The following is a 24,406-nucleotide window of genomic DNA, read 5'->3' as shown; positions in this document are numbered from 1 at the left end:
CCCATAGCTGCTTCCCGGCCACCACAGCAGGGTCCAGTAGCTCTGACAAAGCCTGCCTTTCCAAATCTTCTTTCGTTAGACCTTGCTTGCGCCTCTCACCAGCCTCTGCTCCTGCCTCTAGTAAGTTCTCCAGACGGAAGGGTCAGCCGTTATCTGTGATGAGCTCACAGGGAGTGGGCGCTCTTGGTATAGCACAACTCAGAAATACTTCCTACTCTTTTCGGTGGGGTGAAACTTTAAATTTTTTTCTTTATTTTGAAGCAGAAGGCTGTTTTCCCGATTTTGAAGCAGAAGACTGAATGGTGACAAACAGCCTCTGCAATCATAGAAATACAGACGCTGAAGGGGTCCCCTGCCCTAATTCCTGACCTTTAAACCAAAAAAAACATAGTTAAGACGGTCCAGACATGATGACACGAATCAGGTGTGCAAGTCCCTAGGGGAAGGATCCAACTAATGCATGAAACACGAGTTAAGAAATTTAATAAAATATAATGCTGTTTTTAATAAAAATGGGATTTGGATACAAGTACACAACTACTTTTCTCCGAAAAAATATCACACGGGAGATCTTTTGACATTTTACATTTCACCATCATTATGCTAAAAATCTGAATCACGGAGCCACGCACATTTAAAAAATATTATATTTTATGCTACTTTGGAAGAAACATGCCTAAAATAAGGTGCTGAAACGATGGGTTTTTTAAATTAATTATTTCAGGAGAAAGTGACAAGAAATTTGTCAATGAAATGGCCTGTGACCGTCAAAACAATAATGGGCCATTCAAGCAAAATCAAAATTGGAAGGGGAGGCCTCAGATACCTCACACTGAAGGTCACTTTAAAATGGAGTGAAAACAATAAAGATTAGCATAGAGCTCAGGTGGCTGTGAGCGGTAGACTAAGATTTTTACCTTGAAACTGGAGATGGATGAACTTTTCTCCGCTTCCTTCAATGTTTCATTCACCCAGTTGACAATAATGTCATCATTGACCTTCTGCCCGCCTCCAATTTCTTCAAGAATATTCAGGGTGTACCTGAAAAAAAAAAAAATCAAGAATGATTTCTGGAGAAAAGTTGCTAAGGAATTCAATGACACAGAAAATAGCCAGGGTAGAAGTGTTCTTTTCTTTCTAGAAATGCCGCGGCACGGAGCCTAGATACCGTTAGGTTTGTGGGGGAAAAAAAAAATAACAACGTTTGTTCCTTTTAGGGAAATTTAAAATGTAGCTTTATCGTTATTATAGTGAAATGCAGAACAAATACATCCTTCTGAGCACAGTCATTGCTCTGGGTCGGAAGAGAAAGCACAAGAGAAGGAAAGGAAAACAGAGCAAAGGATTCAAAACAGTGACACTGGGGCGCCTGGGTGGCGCAGTCGGTTAAGCCTCCGACTTCAGCCAGGTCACGATCTCGCGGTCCGTGAGTTCGAGCCCCGCGTCGGGCTCTGGGCTGATGGCCCAGAGCCTGGAGCCTGTTTCAGATCCTGTGTCTCCCTCTCTCTCTGCCCCTCCCCCGTTCATGCTCTGTCTCTCTCTGTCCCAAAAATAAACAAACGTTGAAAAAAAAAATTTTAAAAAAACAAAACAAAAAAAAAAACCAAAACAGTGACACCCTTCGTAAAGGAACCCTAAAAACTGACAAACAATTCAATGTTCAAAAAACCCCAAGGGCCAACATAATAAAGGAAAAAATATAAAAGAGTCTCCTTCTTCCATCATAAAAAGAGAAATACTAGGCATACATGGACTAAAGTGAATCTCTAGCCTGAGCATAAGAATCACCTTTCACACATACTATTATGAGAATTGGGTTTTGGGTGTGTGGGGGGGGGGGGGGGCTAAAAAGATGCTTCAAGCTCTAGTAAATGAGAGACTGGAGTGGTAGGTGCAGTAAATAAAATGGCTTCCTCCCACAGAAAGCAAGGAGAAAGTCAAGATGAGAAATGCTTAGTCTGGGCCCAGAGATAGGATCAAATGCTAAGGAAGTAAAGGACAGAAATGGGGTAAGTCTCGGGTAGCTTTTCAAAATGATCCTCTCTTAGAACAAGGCCCTAGTTTTTGATCAGTTCATGAAGATGATGGTTTTTGGCGTAAGTGGCTTCGTGTTCCCTGAGAGCGAGCAGGGGTATTGACTTACGAGCATTTACTGTAACATTTAGGAATTTCTGCCTGGTGAACGTGGTAAGAGAAGGCAGATGAACTCATGCTTCATCGGGTCGTGTCTCTATGCAGCCTCATGGGGCGAACTGAGCTCATCTGCTGGAGGCTCCGCTCATCTCAGGGATGTGTTCTCACTTCCCTTTGTCAGGAGGCCCATACTGCTTTGTTGACAGTGTAGGGAACCAAGGGCATACAGATTATTTTGAGTTAAAAAGCCATCAAAACCCAACAGATTCAGGAAAAGCTCTTTACCTCCCTCTAGGAGGGCCTTAAAAAATTTAGATAGAGGACCTGCTCCAGGAAGAGGGCCAGCACCAGAGATAATTGATTGCATTACACTATGAACTAGGTGCAGTAGATTGGGAGGAAACTAGAAAGTTCTTTTTGATCAAAGTTCTCCATGTCCATTGTTTCTGAGTGGCCCACCAAACACCTGTTTCCCAAACATTTACTTTTTTTCACCTCCCCGCAAATTGCGTTTCTTCCCTTCGAGGTCCCAGACCCCTAACCCGGTCTCTTTATTTCAGAAGGATGTATATACCTCATTTTGCCTGACCATCTTTGGAATTCCCATGTCTGTGTGGATTCCTGTTCCTACAAAATTAAATTTGACTTTCTCCTACTAAGCGGTCTCATGTGAATTTGGTTCTTAGGCCGGCTGGACGGATTGTGAAAGGCAGAGGAAGTGGTGCCTCCCTGCCAACACCCGTAAGTGGACAGAAGCTAGGGAAGGAAGCGGTACACACAGGCTCACCTCTACACAAAAGTCTATCTGTGCAAACACAAATAGCCAGCCACCAAGGAACAAGGAAACTTAGGGACACGCAGAAAATCATGGAGGCAGCTGACTGCAGTCAGGGGTTTGAGTATGGCCCCTCGGGGTGGCCCAGAGTTCTGCCGAGTACAAAACTGCCTTTCCCCCACCTCGAGGAAGGTGTAGCGGTTTAAATGGAATCATATACCCACCTGGAAGTAAAAATGGTAAAAAGAAAGGATAGAATTAGGGCAGAGTCTCAATTCTGGACAGTCCACAGAGTACTAACTGTAGATTCAAAATTTGAAACAAAAATCCATCTGGCCCATGTCTGCCTAGGATGTTCCTTGGTAGGAAGATTGATCATCTTCCTCCACGCCATCAAACATGTTTGATGTTGAACTGGAACTTCTAGACAGGATCCCAGTATCACTGGTGTTTGCAAACTGTGCGGTGCTGAAAAGCCCTCTGTCACGGCGAAAGGGTGTCGTGAGCTCTGGCTTCAGCCACTGCCTGATTCAACAAAAGAGGATTGATGAGGTGGGCATGTGCAGCGCTGGAGGGTCTGCGAAGATTACTGGCTTGCTTTCCTGCCTTCCGATGCTTGTTTGATTTATTTAACGTCTGACCCAGAGGGACAAGCCCTGGTGTTCTGTTTCGCAAAGACCTAACCCAAATTCACTGCCCACGGCCTGTTTGATTTGGGGTGAATTCCTCATTTGCCTGCCTCTTTGGTCATTTGCTGGAGTCTAATTGTCATTGCCGTCTGCCGGCAGCTCACTCCTATCTAGCTTTTGTCTCCAAATTTATACACATACTATTTGCCAGCTTTCTAATCTGAGAACAATTCCCAGGCTACTGAAGGGGAAAGGGAGGTTTAAGCACACATTTATCTCTCATTTGTTCTTGGTGGGCGGGGGGGGGGGGGGGGGGGGGGGGGGGGGATGACATGCCATTTATTGGCCAGATAAATGACCAAATTAGCACATCTGTGCAATCCGATGAAATAAATTCCGGCTAGAACTAGCTCTAAATTTAACATATCTGTGAATGTGTAGCACACAGAGAAAAAAATCCCTTCTGGTAGCATTTACATAATTATCAGTCATTTCATCGCCTTCAACAGAAATGCATTTGTCTGTCCACTTTCTTATATGCACCATGCTGTAGTAAAGGCTCAGGAGAAATGTGACTTATTAACCAGGTGGGACAGCAGCTGCAGCCTAGATTTTATCACATGTACACCAGCCGTAAAGTACGGCATCGGGCCACATTTTTATAAGATGTACAGAACAAAGATGCTATTACAAAGTGATTTTCAGGTCTCATAAAACTCACAATGGCCTGAGTTGTTTTTTTTTTTTATCATTAAAACAGAAAATATCAAAGATTATTTCATATTCAAACCCAAAAGTCAACTTAACCATTGTAACTAAAACGACTCGTTTTGTTTTTTAAAGCAATCAGGGCACCTGGGTGGCTCAGTTGATTAAGCGTCCACCTTTGGCTCAGGTCATGATCTCATGGTTCGTGAGTTCAGACCCCACGTCAAGCTTGGCGCTGACAGCATGGAGCCTGCTTGGGATTCCGTCTCCCTCTCTTTCTGCCCCTCCCCTGCTCACTCTCTCTTTCTCTCTCTCTCTCTCAAAAATAAATAAAACATTAAAAAAATAAATAAAGCAATCAGCAGCTGAAGCCAGTCTATTACAAATTAAAAACACACGTGAAAGACAATCGCAAATAGGTCACACGTGTTTCTGAAAATATGCTGGTTAGGGCAGCCCTTGGGCACTTTCAGTGACGTTCTAAATGCACGCAGCAAAATGAAAGACGGAGCTGAAGTTTCTTTAGTTCTGAAGTCTTCTGGGCCAGAAGGGCCTTGTAACGTCTGCCTTTAAATTTCAAGGAGACCTCGGGTTAGAGATGGGTAGTTGAGCACTACACCAGGTAAAGCACGCGTGAATCGGGTAGCGAACTCCATTATGATCATTTCTGACTATACGGCATCGCCTGACATACTTATGGGGCCATACTTATGGGGCCATTATGAGTATCAGGATGTATAGACGGTGGCTGGGGAATAAAGCTGGAGTGCCTAGAGACGCTACATGCCTTATCTTTGTCATTCACTTGTTAGACATAATGTAATGTACATGTGGCCCCTGGAACTTCCTTCCAGGTAGAAAATGAATTAAGCCACAGTAACATAGGTTCTAATTAAGGGTTGTAAGATTTCTGCCTGGTCAAGGCTATCAGTATAGGGGGAAAGTGTGAAGCATTTTAAAAGTAAACTATTTTATATTTACAGATTTGCTCTCTTAAATTCTTCCCAGGCTCATGATTTTGCACCAAAAATTGTTGACTTTTCTGATAATTTATTTTCTACTTACATATTATATTCTACCTTCTTCAAGTAACATTGCCACATGGCTCTCACATTAATTCAGTTTATATTAAACTCTAAAAGGTATCAAAACTTGTCTTGTGAAGAACTAACAGGAAATTCTGCTTCTGGCCATGGTCTGGTAAGGGGGGACCAGATTTCCTTTTTTGCCTTAAACACCCAAACACAATGAAAAACATATGAAACAATGTTGCTCAGATGCTGGATAATAGGAAGCACAAAACAGTCTGCCCCTGAAATAAGGAAAGCAAATCTGGTGAGCCCTAAGATTATCCCAGTGTGTTACACAAAGAGTTTCCAGGCTGCAGCGCAGGGAGAGAGAACCCAAACGGAGCACAGTAGTCCCTCTGAGTTGAGAGGACAGGATTGAGACCTCAAGGAAGCCAAGGTGCCTGGAATTTGTGGGGCAGAATACCAGAGAGGGGAGAGCTGCCGGGAAAGGACAGATTCATCTAGAAAGAAAGCTCCAGACATTTTCAGAGGGTTTGCCACAGGTCTTTAGCTGGGTAAAGTGAGTTAACTCAGCACATGTATGTGAGAAAACTACCAGAGACTGGGACCAGAGCTGTCAGAAATGAAGGGGCAGAATGACTCTTGGAACTCACACAGCACTGTAGATAATTTGGTTCCCACCAGTTGGAGTGTTAAAACCTCATGATACATGGAACCTGAAGTTCAGTACTCACAGGAGATTATCTCAGTATTGAGAGACAAAATTAGCTCAAGACTAATTGAACTTTTAAGTTAGCCTGCAAAGGATCAAACTGTGTTTAAGTAACTTAACTGCATCCCAGGACAAAATTTAAGAGTATTTAAAGGCATACGGATGTATCCAGCCCATAGCAAGGTGAAATTCACAAGGCCTCACATACAATAAAAAATTAGTAGGCATGCAAAGAAGCAGTAAAATATGACCTATAATGAAGATAAAAATCAATTAATAGAAACAGACTCAGAAATAACAGTTACTATAATTATGCTCTATGTGTTCAAGAAGGTAGAGGAAAGAGATACGGGAGATGCCTTTTAAAAGACCCTCCTCAAATTTTTATACATGAAAACTATAATGTCTGAGATAAAAAAGAAAAATTATACACACTGGATGGAACCAATGTAAGATTAGACACTGCAGAAGAAAGAGCTCAGTGAATTTGAAGACAAAGCAATAGAAATGATCCCAAATGAAACATAGTGAGGAAAAATGAAACAGGGGAAAAATGAATAGAGTATCAATGAACCCTGGGACAACTTCAAATGACCAAATATGTGTGGATTTGGACAAATATGTGTCCCTCAAAAACAAACTGTGCTGGGTGGTACAGGAAACATATCTGAGGAAATAAAACCCAAAATTTCCCACAGTTGATGAAAACTATAAGCCCTCAGTTTCAAGAAGTTCAACAAACCTCAAGCATGAGAAACACCAAATCCCATCATCATCAATTTGCTTGAAACCAGTGACAAAGAGAAAATCTGAAAATATGCCAGAGAAAAAAGACATTATGTACAAAGGAATGAAGTTAAGAATGACAGCAGATTTATCAGCAGAAACAATGCAAGCCAGAAGACAAAGAACATTTCTTTAAAGTACTGGAAGAAAAAACTACCAACCTAGAATTCCATACTCAGAGAAAATATCTTTCAAACATGAAAATGAAATAAGACTTTTTAGGCATGTGGAAGCTGAAATGCATCCTCACCAGTGGAGGATTTCACACTACTAGAAATATTTCAGATAGAAAGCAAATGATATCAGATGAAAATCTGGATCTGCACCACGAAAAGAAAAGCACCAGGAATGGCAAATATCTAAGTAAGTATAGCACCTTTTCCCCTTATTTTGAAAGCCTCTTTAAAAGATAATTTGTTATTTATACAAATCTAAAAATAAGATTGGAAAAATATATGTCATGTTAAAATTAATCAAGAAAAAGCTGGAGTAGTTATATGTTAATATAATCAGAAAAAGTAGATTTCAGGGGTGCCTGGGTGGCGCAGTCGGTTAAGCGTCCGACCTCAGCCAGGTCACGATCTCGCGGTCCGTGAGTTCGAGCCCCGCGTCAGGCTCTGGGCTGATGGCTCAGAGCCTGGAGCCTGTTTCCGATTCTGTGTCTCCCTCTCTCTCTATCCCTCCCCCGCTCATGCTTTGTCTCTCTCTGTCCCAAAAATAAAATAAACGTTGAAAAAAAAAATTAAAAAAAAAAAAAAGAAAAAGTAGATTTCAAAGAAAAGAATATTACCAGGAATAAAGAAGGTCATGCCATGATGAGAAAGGAGTGGTTCATTAAAAGGACAAGCCATCTAAAATATTTAGAAATCTAATAACAGAGTTCCAAAATACCTGAAAGAAAATTTAAAGACTTGAAAGGAAAAAAAAATGACAGGAAAATAACAAAACACAACTTTGGTTTTAAGCTTAGCTTAAAATGTAGTTTTGCTGGTTTGTGTCACATTCTTGAAAATTTGCTAGTATTTTTCCAGGTTGATTATACCCTTAATAAAAAGCCACTTCCCCGAGTTACATTACCTTCTCATTAACTGCCATATCAAGGCTAACGTTAGAGTACGATTTCCTTCATTGAGATCTTGTCCACCGATGCCAACCAGGGAAAACTTAGCTTGATTCTTCCCCAGCTCCACTGCATAGTTACAATTCTCAAGCTGTTAACGAGCAAGAAGGAACACATTCTAATGCCACCATATTTATGATGAGACATACCAGATGAGATAATAAAAATAAAGACACAAAATGAAATAAATATTGTCACACTGAACGATCTCTCAAGACTTGCCTGGTTCTACAATTCTGGGATTCTAATTAGTCAAAGAATTTTCCATCTTTTCTTAACTAGAACCCCTCACTTCCACCAAAAAAAAAAAAAATATTTCTAGTGTACTCCAAGTGCAAAACCAAAATGAATTCATTATTATGAATACGGTCATGGCTGTATCACACCACAGAAACAGAGGGCCACGCTCAGTTACCTGTCCATAATATTCCTAAAACAGCTGAATTTGTGGAGGCGGACACAGAAAATCCGGATCCTCCATTTTACGTGCACATAACGGGCTGACACGTGGGACAGGTATTCCCATGGCTACGCTTGGATCGTTAAGAGCCGAAGGGACAAGAAATGGTGAGAAATATTTGTGCCAACCCCACTTCCACTTTTACGAAACAATGTGTCCCCACTGTGCTGACATGAGACAAACTCTTTGTACAAGTCAAACTGCCAGTATAAAGCTCTAATTCTTTAGAAAATAAGAATAAGGATCCTGCTGGTGGAAGAGCAACCCTGTAGTCCTGCTCGCTCTAATTATCTTAATTAGAATTTTTACATCATCATGTTTAAAGACATCCGATGTGGAATTATAAATAAGTAATCAACTGAAATAATGGGTTCACTGTAATGAAACTATTCAGGCTTCTGATTGCTGTACTATAATTTAATCCCTGGATAAACATTACTTATCTAAGTTTGGCCCCCTAATCAAGTATTCACAGGGTGCTCCCGCAGGCTTATGGCTTCACCTGCCTGTTGGAACATCGCAAGAGTCACTGTTTACCTTCTTCATGTTGCCTCCCAGTTTGGGGTATGGTGGTTTGTTTACTCTGTTCCAATCAACAGGGACTTTAATCTTTTCATAGAGCTGGAAGATGACCAGGGCATCTGATAAGTCACTGAACAAAAACAAACAGAAAAGGATCCTCAGATCACCACCCTTTAGTAAGGGCCCGCAGTGGGCAGGCACTTCTTCATACATCAGCACAAGGGACATTTGCGACAACCTGGCAAAATTAGTATTAGAAGCTTCATCTTTAGCTCTGACTCAGAGGAACTGAAGAAACTTCCTCACGGTCTCTCCCAGGTGTGACTACCTATGCTCCCATAAGCCAGAACACGCTGCCTCCAGGAAAAGAAATGCGGCTTCAACAAATGGCATGGGAGACGCCATTAACTTCATCACCATGAACTTAACTTTTTTGTTTGTTTGTTTTGCCTGCGTCTGAGCGGAGCGCAGGCTTACAACATGTAGTAAATCTGTCCGGTTGCCGGCTTATGATTTTCTAGTGAACACTCAGCAAAGATGGTAAATGGAAGTGAGTTTCTCGGCTGAAGATTCAACACGTGTGGCTCCATTTGGGACCATCCCCCTTCTCACCAAGATGCACACATTTGGGGAAGAGAACTGCATGCCACAGAGATATCTGAGACCCCAGGGATCTTCCAAGGTCTCGGTGTCTCACATTAAAGATGAGTCCCTCCACGGGGCGCCTGGGCGGCTCAGTCGGTTAAGCGTCCAACTCCTGGTTTTGGCTCAGGTCGTGATCTCACGGTTCACGGGTTCTGGCCCCGTGTCAGGCTCTGCGCTGGCAGCGTGGAGCCTGCTTTGGAACCCTCTCTCTCTCTCTCTCTCCCTCTCTCTCTGCCCCCCTTCCTCTTGTTCTCACTCTCTCTCAAAATAAATAAACTTAAAAAAAAATATCTGTATGTTTAAAAAAAAAAGCAAAAAACAGGATGAGTCCCTACATATCCTTACCTGTACAAATGGTTGACTCGAGGGTTAACGCCCAAGGAATTCATCCAGTTCCTAAATGTCCGCTCTTCTCTTGTCTCACCTAAATTAATGAAGACCCGTTATCTTTCAGGCCCCTAAGAAGAGAGGCCTTTTTTATGGCCAAAGTTTTACTCAAGAGGCTATCCGAAAAACGAAACAAAGAATGAAGAAAATTTACTCAATAAACCTTAATAGATTTGGGTGACACTTGTTACGCGGTTAATTTTCTTCTTTCTTCCAATTCCATGAGTGTGTGTCTGTACCATCCATTAGTGGTGCACGAGCTCCTGTGTGGGGAAGTGGTTCAGAGCCACCACTTAAGAGGCTAACATTCTTTCAAGGTCAACAAGGCTTTCAGGCCTCAAAGTGCGATCACGCAAGCTAGACGACTAACATAGGAGGCAAACATACTTGCCCCTTGAGCTCGGAAAGGAGAGAGAACAGCGTGGGCTAAGTTTGGAGGGAGTGGAATCTGAGCTTCACTTACAGGACCAGTGGAATCTGGACAGCAAAGGGGATTTGAGGGACGAGTAAGGGGTGGGGAGAGGAGGCGGAGTAGACAGGAACACAAAGAGGAGTGGCAGGCAAGGTCTGCATCAAAACCATTAGGAACTCATTTTTCAGGGATCTGTGTTCTCCGCGGAGATAAGGCTGCCTAGTGGCTGGAACCGGAATCGGGGATCTCTGAATGCCAGCTACCAGATGTTGGTTGATATATTAAACAATGCCAGTCATTATGGGTTCTTTTTTTTTAATTATTATTACTGTAATAAATTCTTGAGCAGGGCAGAGATATAATGAAGGTGGTGTTGTGATGTGCCTGGCAGCAGTGTGCGAAATTACTGAAAGGCAATGTGCATTTAAATTAAATACGCAGAGGGGACAGTGTGCGCCATTGGCACATGGACACGTTCAAGTGCTTGATAAACAGAGGACCAGGCCCTTAAGACCTACTGAACTGGGTGGTGTATGATTTAATAAGAGCCCAGAAAGCAGTAAGGGAAAACAATCTAAAAGCCATTCTGCAGGACGAACTATTAGTATTTACTAATTCAGTAGATTTAGAGGTGAAGAAGAGGAAAATATCAAACCAGGGTTTTGGGGAGACAAAAGGTGGTATGATTAGTGAAAATGGAGTTTCTAAAGGAGAGTGGGTGGGCTGGCCGGAGGGCAGAAAGGCGATGCTGGGAGCGGGTGGGGGTTGGGGGGGATGATCAATTCTGTTTGGCGCATGCTGAATTTCAAGTGATGGCGGAGGGACCAAATGGCGATGTTCTAGAAGCAGCTGGAAGTGGCTGATTAGAGGCCTTGATGTATGTACTCGGTAGTCAACAAAATGCCTGGACCCCTGACCACAATTTATCAAATGATTCAAATGCACCACTGTTGGAATACAGATTGATTTTGCACATCCAGCTCGGGTAAAGCATCGCAGAGAAAAACAAAAACCAGAAAACAAAAACAATCAATACTTCACATCTGGATTTCCTTTCTTTGGTGATATTCATTTAATATCAATTTTGTCTTGATTTTTTTTTTTTTTTTTTGGTCTCAATATTGAAACTAATTCATGATGGAAAAAAGAACCAGACTATGGTTACATGTTCAATCTTAGGGCACTAACCCCCAAATTCCAACCGTCAGAGACGCTGCCTCAAAACTTTACTCTTCTCCACCCCCCCCCCAATCCAAATCGAAGAAAACAAAAACAAAAACCTCACTAAACACCTCTTAGCATTAAGTTAAATATTTTCAGATGAAGACTGACTGCAACCTCTTGCCTCCAGGAATTAACACTCAGTCCATTAAGTACATAAATTAGGTTTTTGGAACTCAGAATTTATTTCATCCTATAATTAAATGCATTGTCTTCCGTAAAACACTTAATTCTGGTAATGGATGAAGCCTGTGTATAATGGATGTGACATAATGGTACTTGATTATTTCTGCTAGGTTGTAATTGACTTGGTTAATCTATTTATTCTCTTTGTTACATACCAGAGAATTGATGACCTTCCCCAACGTGTGAGGGGTTCCCATTTGCTTAGCAGGTAATTTCAAACTGCCCTTGAATCAGAATTGTGAATGCCTTTCCGAACCTGTAAGTGACAGGTTTCCAGTTACCTTCAAGGGCCCCCCAGTCGATGTCCTGGTTCTCTGGTTTGTGCAGAGCAGGGTATCTGTTGAAGAGGTTGGCGATGAAAGCCAAGTTCAACTTGGGGTTCCCTCGAACAACATCTGTGGCTGTGACAAACTGCCGGCAGCCCAGCCTCTCTGCCTGCTGCAGCATGCATTCAGCCCTCTGGATGTCATCCTTCTCCTATAACGACAAAGGTCATGTCAAGGCTGGGTCAAGACCCCCCATGCACAAAGTAGGCAGGGAACATGAAACAGTAATGGGAACCATACTGAAACCCTCAGGGCTTAACCTCAGATAGACTCTTAACCACAGCATATTATTACTTACGTTTGCCTAAACTGAAATCAGCAAGTTACAAGTAAAAGGAATCTCAGAAATGGAGTAACTGAATCTCACATCTCTATACAGAACCACTTCAGATGAATGCTTGGTTGTCCTATCTTTAAAGAGAGTCTACGATCTTATCGTTTAAGTTGATCTTAATTATTTTCTGTGATTAAGCTTCCTTTTATTATTTGCTTGCACAGAGTCCATGAGATTGTGTCTGCCAGCAGTGTTCATGGGATCACCAAAAATTATACTCCTATTCTCAGTTCATCGAAGACATTTACACCTGTCACTAAAAGCTTCTGATTAGTGTAACCACCTTTCCCAAACTGAGTTGGTATACTTGCAACTCAAAATAAAATGTGCTCAGTTAGGTGAGCCACATAGTTATTGTTGATAGGTGAGCGACATAGTGTCACTGATAGGCAAGCTATATAGTGTCATTGAGAAGGACATAAGAGCAATTTGGCTTTTGTAAACTTCATTGAGGATTTGATATATTAAAAGTCTATTCAAATAGTTCTAGAGGATCTTCAGTCCTTTGTAAGTAGACTCTTACTGGAAGGTAAAGTTTCGTTGAAATGCGGTCCACCATTCTTAAACTTAAGAGTCTATGAAACCACCAGTTTTCAGAAAACAGACTTAAATTGATTTAATAAAATGCTTTACTAGATGACATTGTACATGATACATTTCACAAGCTCCTCATTCAGAAATGAGTTAACTTTAACGTTAACTGATTGGACTTAACTCTAATGATAGCAAATGAGGCACAAACATGGATAAGGTAACCTCTCAAGGTCAATACCAAAGTGGTGGAAAAACTAAAGTCTGTGTTGACTGTTTTTAAGAATCCTCAAACCAGACACTTCTAAGAACTCATACAATCCTACCCAGCCCTTTTCTCCTATTATCCCCACTGATGTAGTCTTTCCTTATTATTACCAGAGGAAAAGGACCCCAGCCTTGGGTCCGATAATTTCCAATAATCTGTCATATATATGATCTCGGACATATTAATTAATCCTTCTCAGACTCGGTTTTTTCAATGACAAAGTGATAGTTTATTTATCTGCCTAAATATCCCACTGGTTTCTAGAAATAATACTCAGGTACCTAAAAATGAACCTAATGATCCCTCTTGGTGTTGTTGAGTGCTATTCAATGACAAGACACATACAGAAGTGTGTGGCATTGGATTGGTATTAGTTTCTTTCTTTCCTTAACGTCCATTTTCAGATTCCATTTCCCACAATTGTTATCCCAAACCATTAACTGTTGTTAACGGCCTTAGCAGGGCTTTATGCAGAGATATCCACTCGCGGAGCCCCGGAGTCAGCGTCATGTGGGGCGACAGAACTCCCAACACAATATCATGTCCTCTAAATGCAACTTTGGACACGGCCTTACCCTGAGTCCTGACATGTCAATAACAACAGCGGGAATACCTTCTTCATCTCCTTTCGGAGCCACCTGTTCAAGCAGGTGGTAATAAGCTTTTGAGTCCTGTGAGAAATTAAGAAATTACAATTTCAAAACAGCGCAGCTAATTACATACTTAGCACGACAATAATTTCCCCAAAGCAAACATATTCTATTTTCTTATTGGACTGTCATTCGAGAATGCAACTTAATTAACAAAGCTGGAAACATTCACTAATTTGAATTTTCAATTTGTCTGTTTACATACCATATTGGACTTTCTTTTTAAAAGGAGTGTAACAAATATACGACATACACACAAGGCAATCCAAAGAGGCAAATGCCACTCTGTTGTTCTTAGCGGAGAAAAATACTTTATGTATATTGTATTAAATTGTATACAGAAAAATATATATACCTTTATATTGCTGTAGAAGTCAGTCAGCTAAGGTTTAATTTAAAAAAAAAAGTGACAGGAAAAGGAAGCAGAAGTTTAAAGCAGAGTTTAAAAATACATTTAAATGGACAATCAGCAAAAGAAAAAGAAAGATTTCAGAGACAGAAGGTTGAAGCATTCACAAACAATCTTTACATAAAAGGAGATATTCCTACGACAAGTGCATTTAACGTTTACCACGAAGTTGAAAAAGATGGCTAAATTTTTAGCAGATTGGATATACTAATAAACCTTACTCACTCGGGGGCGGGTGTTCTCCCCACCTGTGCTGACTTCCTATGATTGAAACCCCCCAAAGTTGCCAGATGCTCTGACATACGTCACAGCACTGACCTTGGACGGGATACAGCTGTTCTTTGATCACAGGCACAACCCTTGTATATGCTCAGCTTGCTAGTTCCAATGGTTATTATTCTAAAAAATGCAGTTTTTAGTGATGGGAAATCAGATACATTTATGGCTCAGATGAAGCAGCCTAATTTTGGATGAAAAGCTTGAAAATTCTGGCTGAAACAGGTGCAGAGCTTAACTGTTGGGACGAAAGGAAGATAATGCTGCTGTCCGGCTCCAGTTAAACCCCTCTTTGGTTGGTGGTAGCTAGACTATTAACGACTAGTGAAAATTGTAGAGTTAGAAAATTAATTTTGCATGATTAGCTTAGGTCCTAAAGAATCCGGGACTTCCCATCTAGAAGCTTCAGTCTAACTGGCACCAGGCCTGGCAGCCACTGAGTCCACAGCAGGGGGAAGCTGTCACTTAAAGAAATATAAACCTGGGTTGACTTTGGTGAGCATGTGACCTTTCCTCCGGCTCTTGGGAGAAAATTTCTTTAGCTTTTGAGAAGGCGGAGACCGAAATGTTTTTCTCATGCTGCACCCTAGCATCTCACACCGTTTACTACTAGGGAGTGCCTTATGATCTTCCTGACGTCTCCTTAAGCTCTTTCTACCTCAGCACATCTTCAATGTCAACAGCTGTCCTTCACCTTGACGTGGAACTTTTCACCAAGTTTTGAAACAGTGCATGCTTCCCTCAGCCTTTCCCCCTTTGGATCTCTGTTGTGGGATTGCCCGCCTTTCTACATGCCCTGGGGTAAATTCTCATTGCAGATGGTTTCCAGGATCATTAGCTTCTAAAAACCACTCTAGTTTCTGCAAATGAAAACCTTTCAAGAAATCCGCGAGCTGTTTTAGAGAGGCGGTAAGTCCGATGGTCAAAGATGGGGGCCATGAAGTCCCCATGACTGCCGGATCTGAATCCTGATCTCGTTCCCCAGCTATGCGAACTTGAACCATGTACCTAAATTCTCTTTAACCTCAGTCTCCTTATCTGTCAAATGAGAAAATAGTAATTTTTATCTCAAAGGTTTATTGTGAGGATCACATGAGCCAATGCATGTATAAAGCAGGTAGAACGGTACCTGGCATGCACGAGATACCGTGTTTGGTATTCTTCGTGTAATTAGAAGAGTAATCCTCATTTTTTTGGGAAAGGCTTCTCATCTGATGCTCCCACTGATAACATGAGAAAGGCATCACAGTCCTACACATACCCTCCTCCTTGAAAAGCCGTCTTACCTCTCGCCCTTCCCTCCCTCTGCTTGCTGACATTCTGGCTCCGGAGAGGCCCATCTCCCTTGGAGGCTGCTGCATCCAAGTCACTAGGACCTTGGACAGATCTGCGTGGGGCCCACAGGGAGAGCTGCACAAGGACCCTGGAGAGGATCGAGCAGTTCCCAGGACACCAGCCACCCTCTCACTAACCCGAGAGCTTCTGAAGTGACAGACGTGACAGACGTAGCCTCGAGTCTTTGTCTTTTCTCCACTAACGCCCAATTCCCCTTCCCTGCACACGTCTCCTACCTTGATGTCTGTACTGAAGTTGCTGATTTTGTTGCAGCCTGCGTTTTCCAGGTGGTAATTAGCCCACCTCAGCAGGAGCTCCTCAGGGGAGAGTTTCATCAGGTCTTCCAGACTCTCCCCTTCTCTCAAAAGAGCAATCAGAGCTGAAGAAGGACAAAAGCCAAAGAAAGATAAATCCAGGGGATAGCTGAGGGGAGCAGTTACAACTTTCCCTGGGCTCTTCCGGAAAGCCAACGTGGCAATGTTATTTCTCTGGGGTAATGGTATTGATAAGCCTGTCCCACGGAATAAACGCTTTATGATCATTCCCTGAAAAGAAATGTAAGGTATTGAGAGCTTATCTACTGTCCTCATTTTTCAGGTGGGAAAGGCAAGTCGCCAGTGAATCTCGAAGCTGTGCCTAGGAGCACCAGGGCAGGGACGCAGAAATAACCAAGACTACCGGCTCAGAACGCTCCTCTGGCTCCATCGGACCACATTTCACAATATGCCAACAGTTTTGCTTTGAAGAGATCAATTTCATAATAATGGCAATTGTGGGGCGCCTGGGTGGCTCAGTCGGTTAAGCGTCCGACTTTGGCTTAGGTCACGATCTTGCGGTTTGTGAGTTCAAGCCCCGTGTGGGGCTCTGTGCTGACAGCTCGGAGCCTGGAGCCAGCTTCGGATTCTGTGTCTCCCTCTCTCTCTCTGATGCTGTGTGTGTGTGTGTGTGTGTGTGTGTGTGTGTGTGTCAAAAATAAGTAAACATTTAAAAAAATGTTTATAATAATGACAATTGTCCTCTCGCTATTCCCATAGGTGTTTTGTATTTCAAATGCTCGCTCGGATCATTATTAGCATCTCAAAAAGTGTAATCAACTCCTTCCTCTATTTTTCCCTGCTGAATAAATAGGTTTTGCTCGGCTAGAAGGTCTAAATGCAGTTGAGGTCATAATTTGCAAATCAATATTCTTTCTCGTGGGTTCTAAGTTTCCTATTTGCTTTTTCTACTCTATATCATGCTGAAAATATTGGTTTAAAAATAGCAACCCAGGATTCTTCAAGGGTTATTGTGATTTGGAGATAGAAATTAGAAAGTATATATAAATAAAGATTAGAATCTGGCTACAGATTTCATATTCTTGAGATCTGTACCAGAAAACTAAAAGGTAACCCTGTTTTTTGTACGATTCTTATTTTTTTTATTCAATTTTGGGATCTCCTTTACTTCCAGGAGGATTATACTTCCCTATCCTTTTATTTATTTTATTTTATGTTAATGTGAAATTTATCGTCAAATTGGTTTCCATACAACACCCAGTGCTCATCCCAACAGGTGCCGTCCTTAATGCCCATCACCCACTTTCCCCTCCCTCCCACCCCCCATCAACCCTCAGTTTATTCTTACCACAATCTGCTACTTCTGTCTAAACAACGGGGCTGTAATTGTTTAAATGAGAGAGGGTGCCGAAGCAGACAGGCTAAGACTGACAGCTACAATATTTAGCCGAGAACTGTAAAACCCTCAATGCAATCCTCCACAGTCTTGGTTAAGAAATAGACCACGTGTCTCCTCATCTGGTGCTGTCACTGCAGTATATGAATGAGAATTGCTTCATAAAACACAAGTTAAAAGAAGTGGTCTATTTTGTTACAAAGTATTCTAAAAGCAAAGTGAACCCAGAAAAGCTCTTGAGGTTGGATCCCAGACAGCCAGACTGAGCTCTAGGTTCTAAACAAGCATTATTATTAGCTTGTGGTCTTAAAAAGCTTTTGCTCTGTCCTTTTAAAAAGCCTGGTCAGTGTGGACAGAAACTGTTACATTAATGCAACAGATTCAATATAACCATAGTTTTCAAAAACTGGGGATTCTGGGCTTGAGTATTCCTGATATCTTCCTCCTACAGCCCCCCCCGCGCATGCATTAATAAAAAGCCACGCCATTAATAACATCTGTGGCTTAGTTCATACCTTCATTTCTGCTGAGTTCGATGTCCGCAAACAACCCAATCTTGATGACCTGCCACAGAAGTCCCAGCACCAGGTAAGGCTTCCCCTCCTTCAAGTCCTCAGCCCCGATGTTAACCACGTGGCATCCAATGGCTGAGGCAGAATTCAGAGCCAGGTTCAGATTCTCCTGAGGGAGGAAAGTTGTACAAATTTCAGTTTTGACTTTGCAGATGGCAAAACGGTTGACAACAATGTTTTGCTTCTGGAAAGTTCACGGGTCTAGAGGCCTGGTCTTCACTAGATTTTAGCATTGAAAAAAAGCAGTAACACCTGAAAGAGGAAATCTGGTAACCCAGGCACTGGGCTTATAAGCGGTGTCTGTTCAATCAAACCGGCTCCCTGAGTTGAAGGTCCACCCTGGGCCGGAGGAAACTAAAGAGTGTTCCATTTTTCTATTTTGCCCTGTGATGGAGCCTACCCACTCAACATCCCCACTGGGCCAGACAGAGAGGGGTACCTTTGAGGGTGGTCATTGTCTTGTCACTGGCTATCATTAATAGCACAAGTGTTGATGTAAATCAAGGTCATAAAAGAGAGTAACAAAACAGCTTTTTGACTTTCAGATTGGGTATTAAGGGAATGAAAAAGATACAAATCAAATTCCTGGGAAAGAGAGAGTGGTGTTCACTAAGACAATTTACTGAGTAACCATAATATCTAGGGACCTTAAGTACACATACACCTACACACACTCACACACATGCACACATACATATCTAGACCACCCGTTCTTTTTTTTTTTTTAATTTTTTTTTAACGTTTATTTATTTTTGAGACAGAGACAGACAGAGCATGAACAGGGGAGGGTCAGAGAGAGGGAGACACAGAATCCGAAACAGGCTCCAGGCTCCGAGCTGTCAGCACAGAGCCCCACGTGGGGCTCGAACTCACGGACTGTGAGATCGTGACCTGAGCCGAAGTCAGCCGCTCAACCGACTGAGCCACCCAGGCGCCCCTAGACCACCCGTTCTTAGAACTAGCAACAGCACACGTGATGTATCTCAAACACGGTTGGAATAGAATCAATGACATTTTCAGCCTAGAATCTATATCCTCTTCTTGGGTCCGCAAAGGAGAAGATTTTGAGGTAGGGATGTACAGAAGTCATTTTTATGACAAACTAAAAACGAAACACAGGCTACCGGTGACTTGGAACTATTGGGGGGTGAGGGGGAAGTGGGGTTTTGCCTTGGTGGAGAGCTCAAATGATGAATAAAAACACCGTTTCTATTTATGGCCAAGATTAAAATTTAACCTCAAGGTTAAATTTAATAGTAAGCACGTTCATATATGGTTAATCATTGTTCTCACTTTGGTTACCCCTCGCATGTTAAGAGTACACAGCGTTGCTTACGCCAAACAGCATAATATATCGTTCATGATTTAAGTAGTGAGACACGGTTCCAGAACGAGAGAATCACAATAATGTTAAAACGCTGGGACAGAACATAGAAATACGGCTTACTTAACCACTGGTTACTGTTCCAGTTAATTCACAAATTGAAGGCATAAAACCAGGTTATATTTATCACACCAGTGGCCGTGGCCAATACCACCGGGAGGCTGCCAGAGCATTTCCCGTCTCTCAGCCCTTCAATTCTTAGAAAGGCTTATCTTTTCAGCTAAAATGCTGCATGTTTGGCATCAGCTCAAAGATAAACTGCTAGGGAAAGTCTGAGTTGAAACTTTAGCCAATGTGAATTGTATTCATAATTGCCAAAAAAAACGACGCCCGGCCACTACTGCTTATGTCCCACCAGTGTTCCCCCTCCCCGGCCCCCCTGCTCTGTTAATGAAAAACAAAGACAAAATGTCTTTCTCTGTCCCACTAGTCATGACAAATCACCAGCCGCAAACCTGAGTTCTGGAATAATGGCCAAGCCCCCGGAAAAGGCTGACTCTGCAGTTCCGGGGCTCACGCATCCCAAACACAATCCTATAGTTTGGTAACGGAGAGAAGACATACCTGAATGGTGAAGGGGGTGAGTTTCTTTTTGTTGATTGTTCTTTCATCAATCGTGTCTGGCACTGACAGGTTGATCATTTTACTGAGAAAGAAACAATTAAATTAAAGAAAGCTGGCTTCCGAATGACAGAGTCCAGTAATATTGAATTTGAATTCTAGCAATACCAGAAGCACATAAGACCACGATGTAATTCGTGTGACCCAGTGTTTAGATATCAAATCAGTTATGCGATTTTGACTAGATTCACACTATCTATGGGAAAGGTTAATGTTCCTGAAATCATACCAATATACGGAGGCAGGCAATAAGGACCCCGCTTTATTCATGTACCTAACAAGCTGCAAAATCATCCTGGTTTCTTTAGCATATTAGGAAATTCTGGGTAGAAAGCCAAGGCAAATTCACCAGGAGTGCTTTACTTTCTCAGCTGTGAAAATTGTCCCCACTATATAAATGACCATCTATACACTTCCGAGCTCATGTAATGTCGAAATTTCTATCTGACACTTGGTGGAACTCTATACTTTTAACTAAGTGGATGATAAAATGTTTTATACTCTGCTGTACCTGTTATACCCACTGTTGTATCAATGCTTGAGAAATTTCACCCAGTGAAGTATCTAATATATTGATCAGACATCTACAGTGAGCAGTTATTATTTATGAAAAACTGATTTGACTCATTTAGCATTCATTTAACAACTTCAGTGGAGCATAAAAAATACATTTCTTTAGGTCACCTCCACTTTATTTATTTATTTATTTATTTATTTTATTTTTTTTTTTTTATTTTTAAAAATTTTTTTTTTTTCAACGTTTATTTATTTTTGGGACAGAGAGAGACAGAGCATGAACGGGGGAGGGGCAGAGAGAGAGGGAGACACAGAATCGGAAACAGGCTCCAGGCTCGGAGCCATCAGCCCAGAGCCTGACGCGGGGCACGAACCCACGGACCGCGAGATCGTGACCTGGCTGAAGTCGGACGCTTAACCGACTGCGCCACCCAGGCGCCCCCACTTTATTTAAAGAAAGGAAGTTGAAAAAGCAAATCCAAAGGAACAACAACAAATTCAAAGAATTGTAAACTTGACCCTGGCTATTTGTGTCTAATGAGAAATCAGCATTAACATTTTTTCCTAACAATTTTTATGTAACTGCCTTTTTTGGGGTGGCCTTTAAAGATGTATTTCCATAACTTTGTCGTGTGTGTGTGTGTGTGTGTTTCCATATATTTAAATAAAAGATACTTTACTGCGATTCAGGCAAAACCAACCCCTAAATTATTATTTGAAAAATCTGAAGCTGTTGGTGAACTAGAAGCCTTGGGAAATGGTAGGAGGGAGGGGTGGTTCAGAAAGTATAAGGTAACCTTGCTCTTGAAAAGTGTATGGTCCAATTATAGAGACAAAATATATCGATATGAAAAGTTACCCAACAGTCCAAAAGAAGAACATTATCATGCCTCCCAAAGTACCACGAATATGCGCTTTAAGAATCCAGTGAAGGGAGAGACCACCGGAGGATTGGAATAGACCAAAAACTGTCATGGTAAATGGATTTCCATAGGAGGAGATGATGGGAAGGGCATTCTTTTTTTTTTTTTCAGAGTATGTTTATTTTGAGGTAGAGTGTGTGTGAACAGCGAAGGGACAGAGACAGACAGAATCCCAAGCCGGCTCTGCACTGTCAGCACAGAGCCCGACGTGGGGCTTGATCTCACGAACCGTGAGAGATCGTGACCTAAGCCAAAACCAAGAGTCAGATGCTTAACCAACTGAGCCACCAAGGCACCCCCATGGAAAGGCATTCTTAAAAAGGAGAATAAAAGGCAAAGCCAGTTACAGTTATGAGCAGACGTGTATGGGGAAGAGTAAGTATGGTTGCTGATGTAGCCATTCCCGCAGCCATTCACTCAGTGTCCCACGCTGGGTCCCTGAGTCATGGGGGTCTTGGGAGGTAAAGCTAGCAGGAGACTGAGGGAAGATGATGGGGTGCTTTGTGGGCCAACCGAAGGAATTAGGATTTGCTCCTGCCTACATTGTTTACGTCTTTTTTTTTTTTGGCAGTTGAAATTTTTAAAAATGAAATCTCATGGCGAACTCTAATAAATAAAATACCGAAAGCAGAATTGCTCTGCCCAGAGCAGGGAAGAGGGGGTTTTAAATCTTGCCCATCCATCCTTCCCTTCAACTCCTGAGCTCACCTGGGATTGGCTATTCCAAGCCCTTTCTTTCATTAATACCGTGTCTTACAAATGGCATTAGAAGCTGCTAAAGCAAGAGCTACAGAAGTATTTCAAAGACACCATGAGGACCAATTGCTGTAGAGGCCTTCCGCAAACAGAATGCATTCCTCTTTTTCCAGGTGTCCTCAGCATTTGAAATGCATGTTGGTACGTACCACTCAAAAGTCTCTGCATAAGGACTGGCACTGGGTTGCTTCAATCATCACGCTGCTATTCTGAATCTAGGTACTTTCAGATGAAGCCACGTGGCACATGTTCCAAAAGTAACTGCTTTTGACCTTGTATTATTGTATCTCCACCTGTGTTTGTCTGTATACTGTGCATCCCTCCCCTCCAACCAAGCAACAGCAGCTTTACATGTCTCATTTTATAAGTTGCTTTTGAAATTAGTTTGCTTTCCGGGACCTGCCAAGTACAAGTGCAGAAAGCATTTCAAGTCCCGCTGAGCGCCAAAGGACGCTGGCCTAGGATAAAGACAATGAACTGCTGGTATTCCAGAAAATTCCAGGAAGGTCTTAGAAACCAAGAAGGAAGCGTTATTTACCAAAGGACAATGCCATCTCCCACGGCGCTGAAGAGATCATTTGTGTTTGGATTCATTGGGATAACATGTCGACAGTCGGGGTCATTTTCCAGGGCTTTGTTTATCCAGTTGACAAAGGCAAACTTCTCTTCCTCTGCAAGTCCATGATAAAAATGGCTTATTTGCAAAGTGAAAATCTGACATAAAATTATGTACATGGATCTCAGATTGCCATGCCCAGGAGAGCCATTGAGATGCTATCTGGTCCCTTATCCTCTTACATTTATTGACACTGAAAAATCTCAGTGACTTGGGGACCAGGCACAGGACCTCTATTCACTCCAAGTCATAAAACATATGGCAAGCAGATTTAATAATACCTAATTATTATATATTAGTTATAATAGATATATAATATGTAACTATATTTGCAAATGTTAGAGATATATTTTATTTATATTTAGATACAATTTAAATATGAATGTGATCTAATGCTTACAGGATAAAACTCAGCGGCTGCCTTCAGCCCAGCCAATTTAAATGTGAGATGATCACAGATAATCCCTACAAAATCTTTGAGCTTCTGTATATAATTGTTATGAAATAAAATCCTGTGTGATATAATCTTTCTTTCTTATCAATAAAGCTGCCAGAAGTTCATTTCAGAAGTTTTAATGAAACCTCACGCTATGCCTTACAGCCCAGTATGGTGTTTCCCAAATTGTGTGTCACTGAAAACACAGAAGAATCCCGAGTCACCAAAGTTCGAGTCTTCATTGTCTTGAATATTCATAATGCATATTTATCTGATTTCTGTATTTAAAAGTAAAAGGTTAAACACTGCCTTCACGATCACAAATGGTACTTAACCATGAACTTATCTTTAAGATCCACTAACGTGTTAAAGAACTCAGTTTGGGATTCGTTGGATTACTGTACCGTTTGAATTTTTAATAGTTTCCATTAGGGCTGTTGGATGGCAGCCTGTAAAATAAATACACAGCTTCCTTCCAAATCAGTAAAAACATAATATTCTTGACCCATCAGTAGGCATTGAGAATAATCATGAAGTGTGGAGGAGATAAAAGCCTGAATAGTTCATTTTATCCAAAAGATTTATAAAGGAATTCTGGCAGCCTCAATGTATTATTTATTTACTTACTTATTTATTTAATTTTTTTTTTCAACGTTTTTTTTTTAATTTATTTTTGGGACAGAGAGAGACAGAGCATGAACGGGGGAGGGGCAGAGAGAGAGGGAGACACAGAATCGGAAACAGGCTCCAGGCTCTGAGCCATCAGCCCAGAGCCCGACGCGGGGCTCGAACTCACGGACCGCGAGATCGTGACCTGGCTGAAGTCGGACGCTTAACCGACTGCGCCACCCAGGCGCCCCTATTTAATTTTTTAAAATTCACATCCAAATTAGTTAGCATATAGTGCGACAACGATTTCAGGAGTAGATTCCTTAGTGCCCCTTCCCCATTTAGCCCAGCCCCCCTCCCACAGCCCCTCCAGTAACCTTCTGTTTGTTCTCCATGTTTATGAGTCTGTGACATTTTGTCCCCCTCCCTGTTTTTATATTATTTTT

At 41.9% G+C, this 24,406-nt stretch overlaps 1 protein-coding gene across 2 annotated transcripts in view; it reads right to left on the bottom strand.

Moving 5' to 3' along the window:
* The window catches only part of LCP1 (lymphocyte cytosolic protein 1), an 84,303-nt gene that overhangs the window by 7,016 nt on the left and 52,881 nt on the right, over positions 1–24,406 (bottom strand). The window contains exons 5-15 of one of the 2 annotated variants that reach the window (XM_043578842.1): positions 22,838–22,970; positions 20,048–20,129; positions 18,043–18,208; positions 16,093–16,235; positions 14,192–14,218; positions 13,762–13,857; positions 12,009–12,204; positions 9,867–9,945; positions 8,892–9,006; positions 7,852–7,985; positions 918–1,041 (exon numbers count right to left, since the gene is read on the bottom strand). In XM_043578842.1, coding sequence (XP_043434777.1) covers positions 918–1,041; positions 7,852–7,985; positions 8,892–9,006; positions 9,867–9,945; positions 12,009–12,204; positions 13,762–13,857; positions 14,192–14,218; positions 16,093–16,235; positions 18,043–18,208; positions 20,048–20,129; positions 22,838–22,970 — 1,295 coding nt within the window. The remainder of the gene's footprint in view (positions 1–917; positions 1,042–7,851; positions 7,986–8,891; positions 9,007–9,866; positions 9,946–12,008; positions 12,205–13,761; positions 13,858–14,191; positions 14,219–16,092; positions 16,236–18,042; positions 18,209–20,047; positions 20,130–22,837; positions 22,971–24,406) is intronic. The other variant, XM_043578848.1, reaches the window with a different exon arrangement.

The sequence above is a fragment of the Prionailurus bengalensis genome, chromosome A1 (assembly GCF_016509475.1).
Source record: "Prionailurus bengalensis isolate Pbe53 chromosome A1, Fcat_Pben_1.1_paternal_pri, whole genome shotgun sequence".
NCBI classification, from domain to species: domain Eukaryota; kingdom Metazoa; phylum Chordata; class Mammalia; order Carnivora; family Felidae; genus Prionailurus; species Prionailurus bengalensis.
The sequence above is the reverse complement of the archived record's forward strand: the minus strand, read 5'-3'. Positions and strand labels throughout refer to the sequence as shown.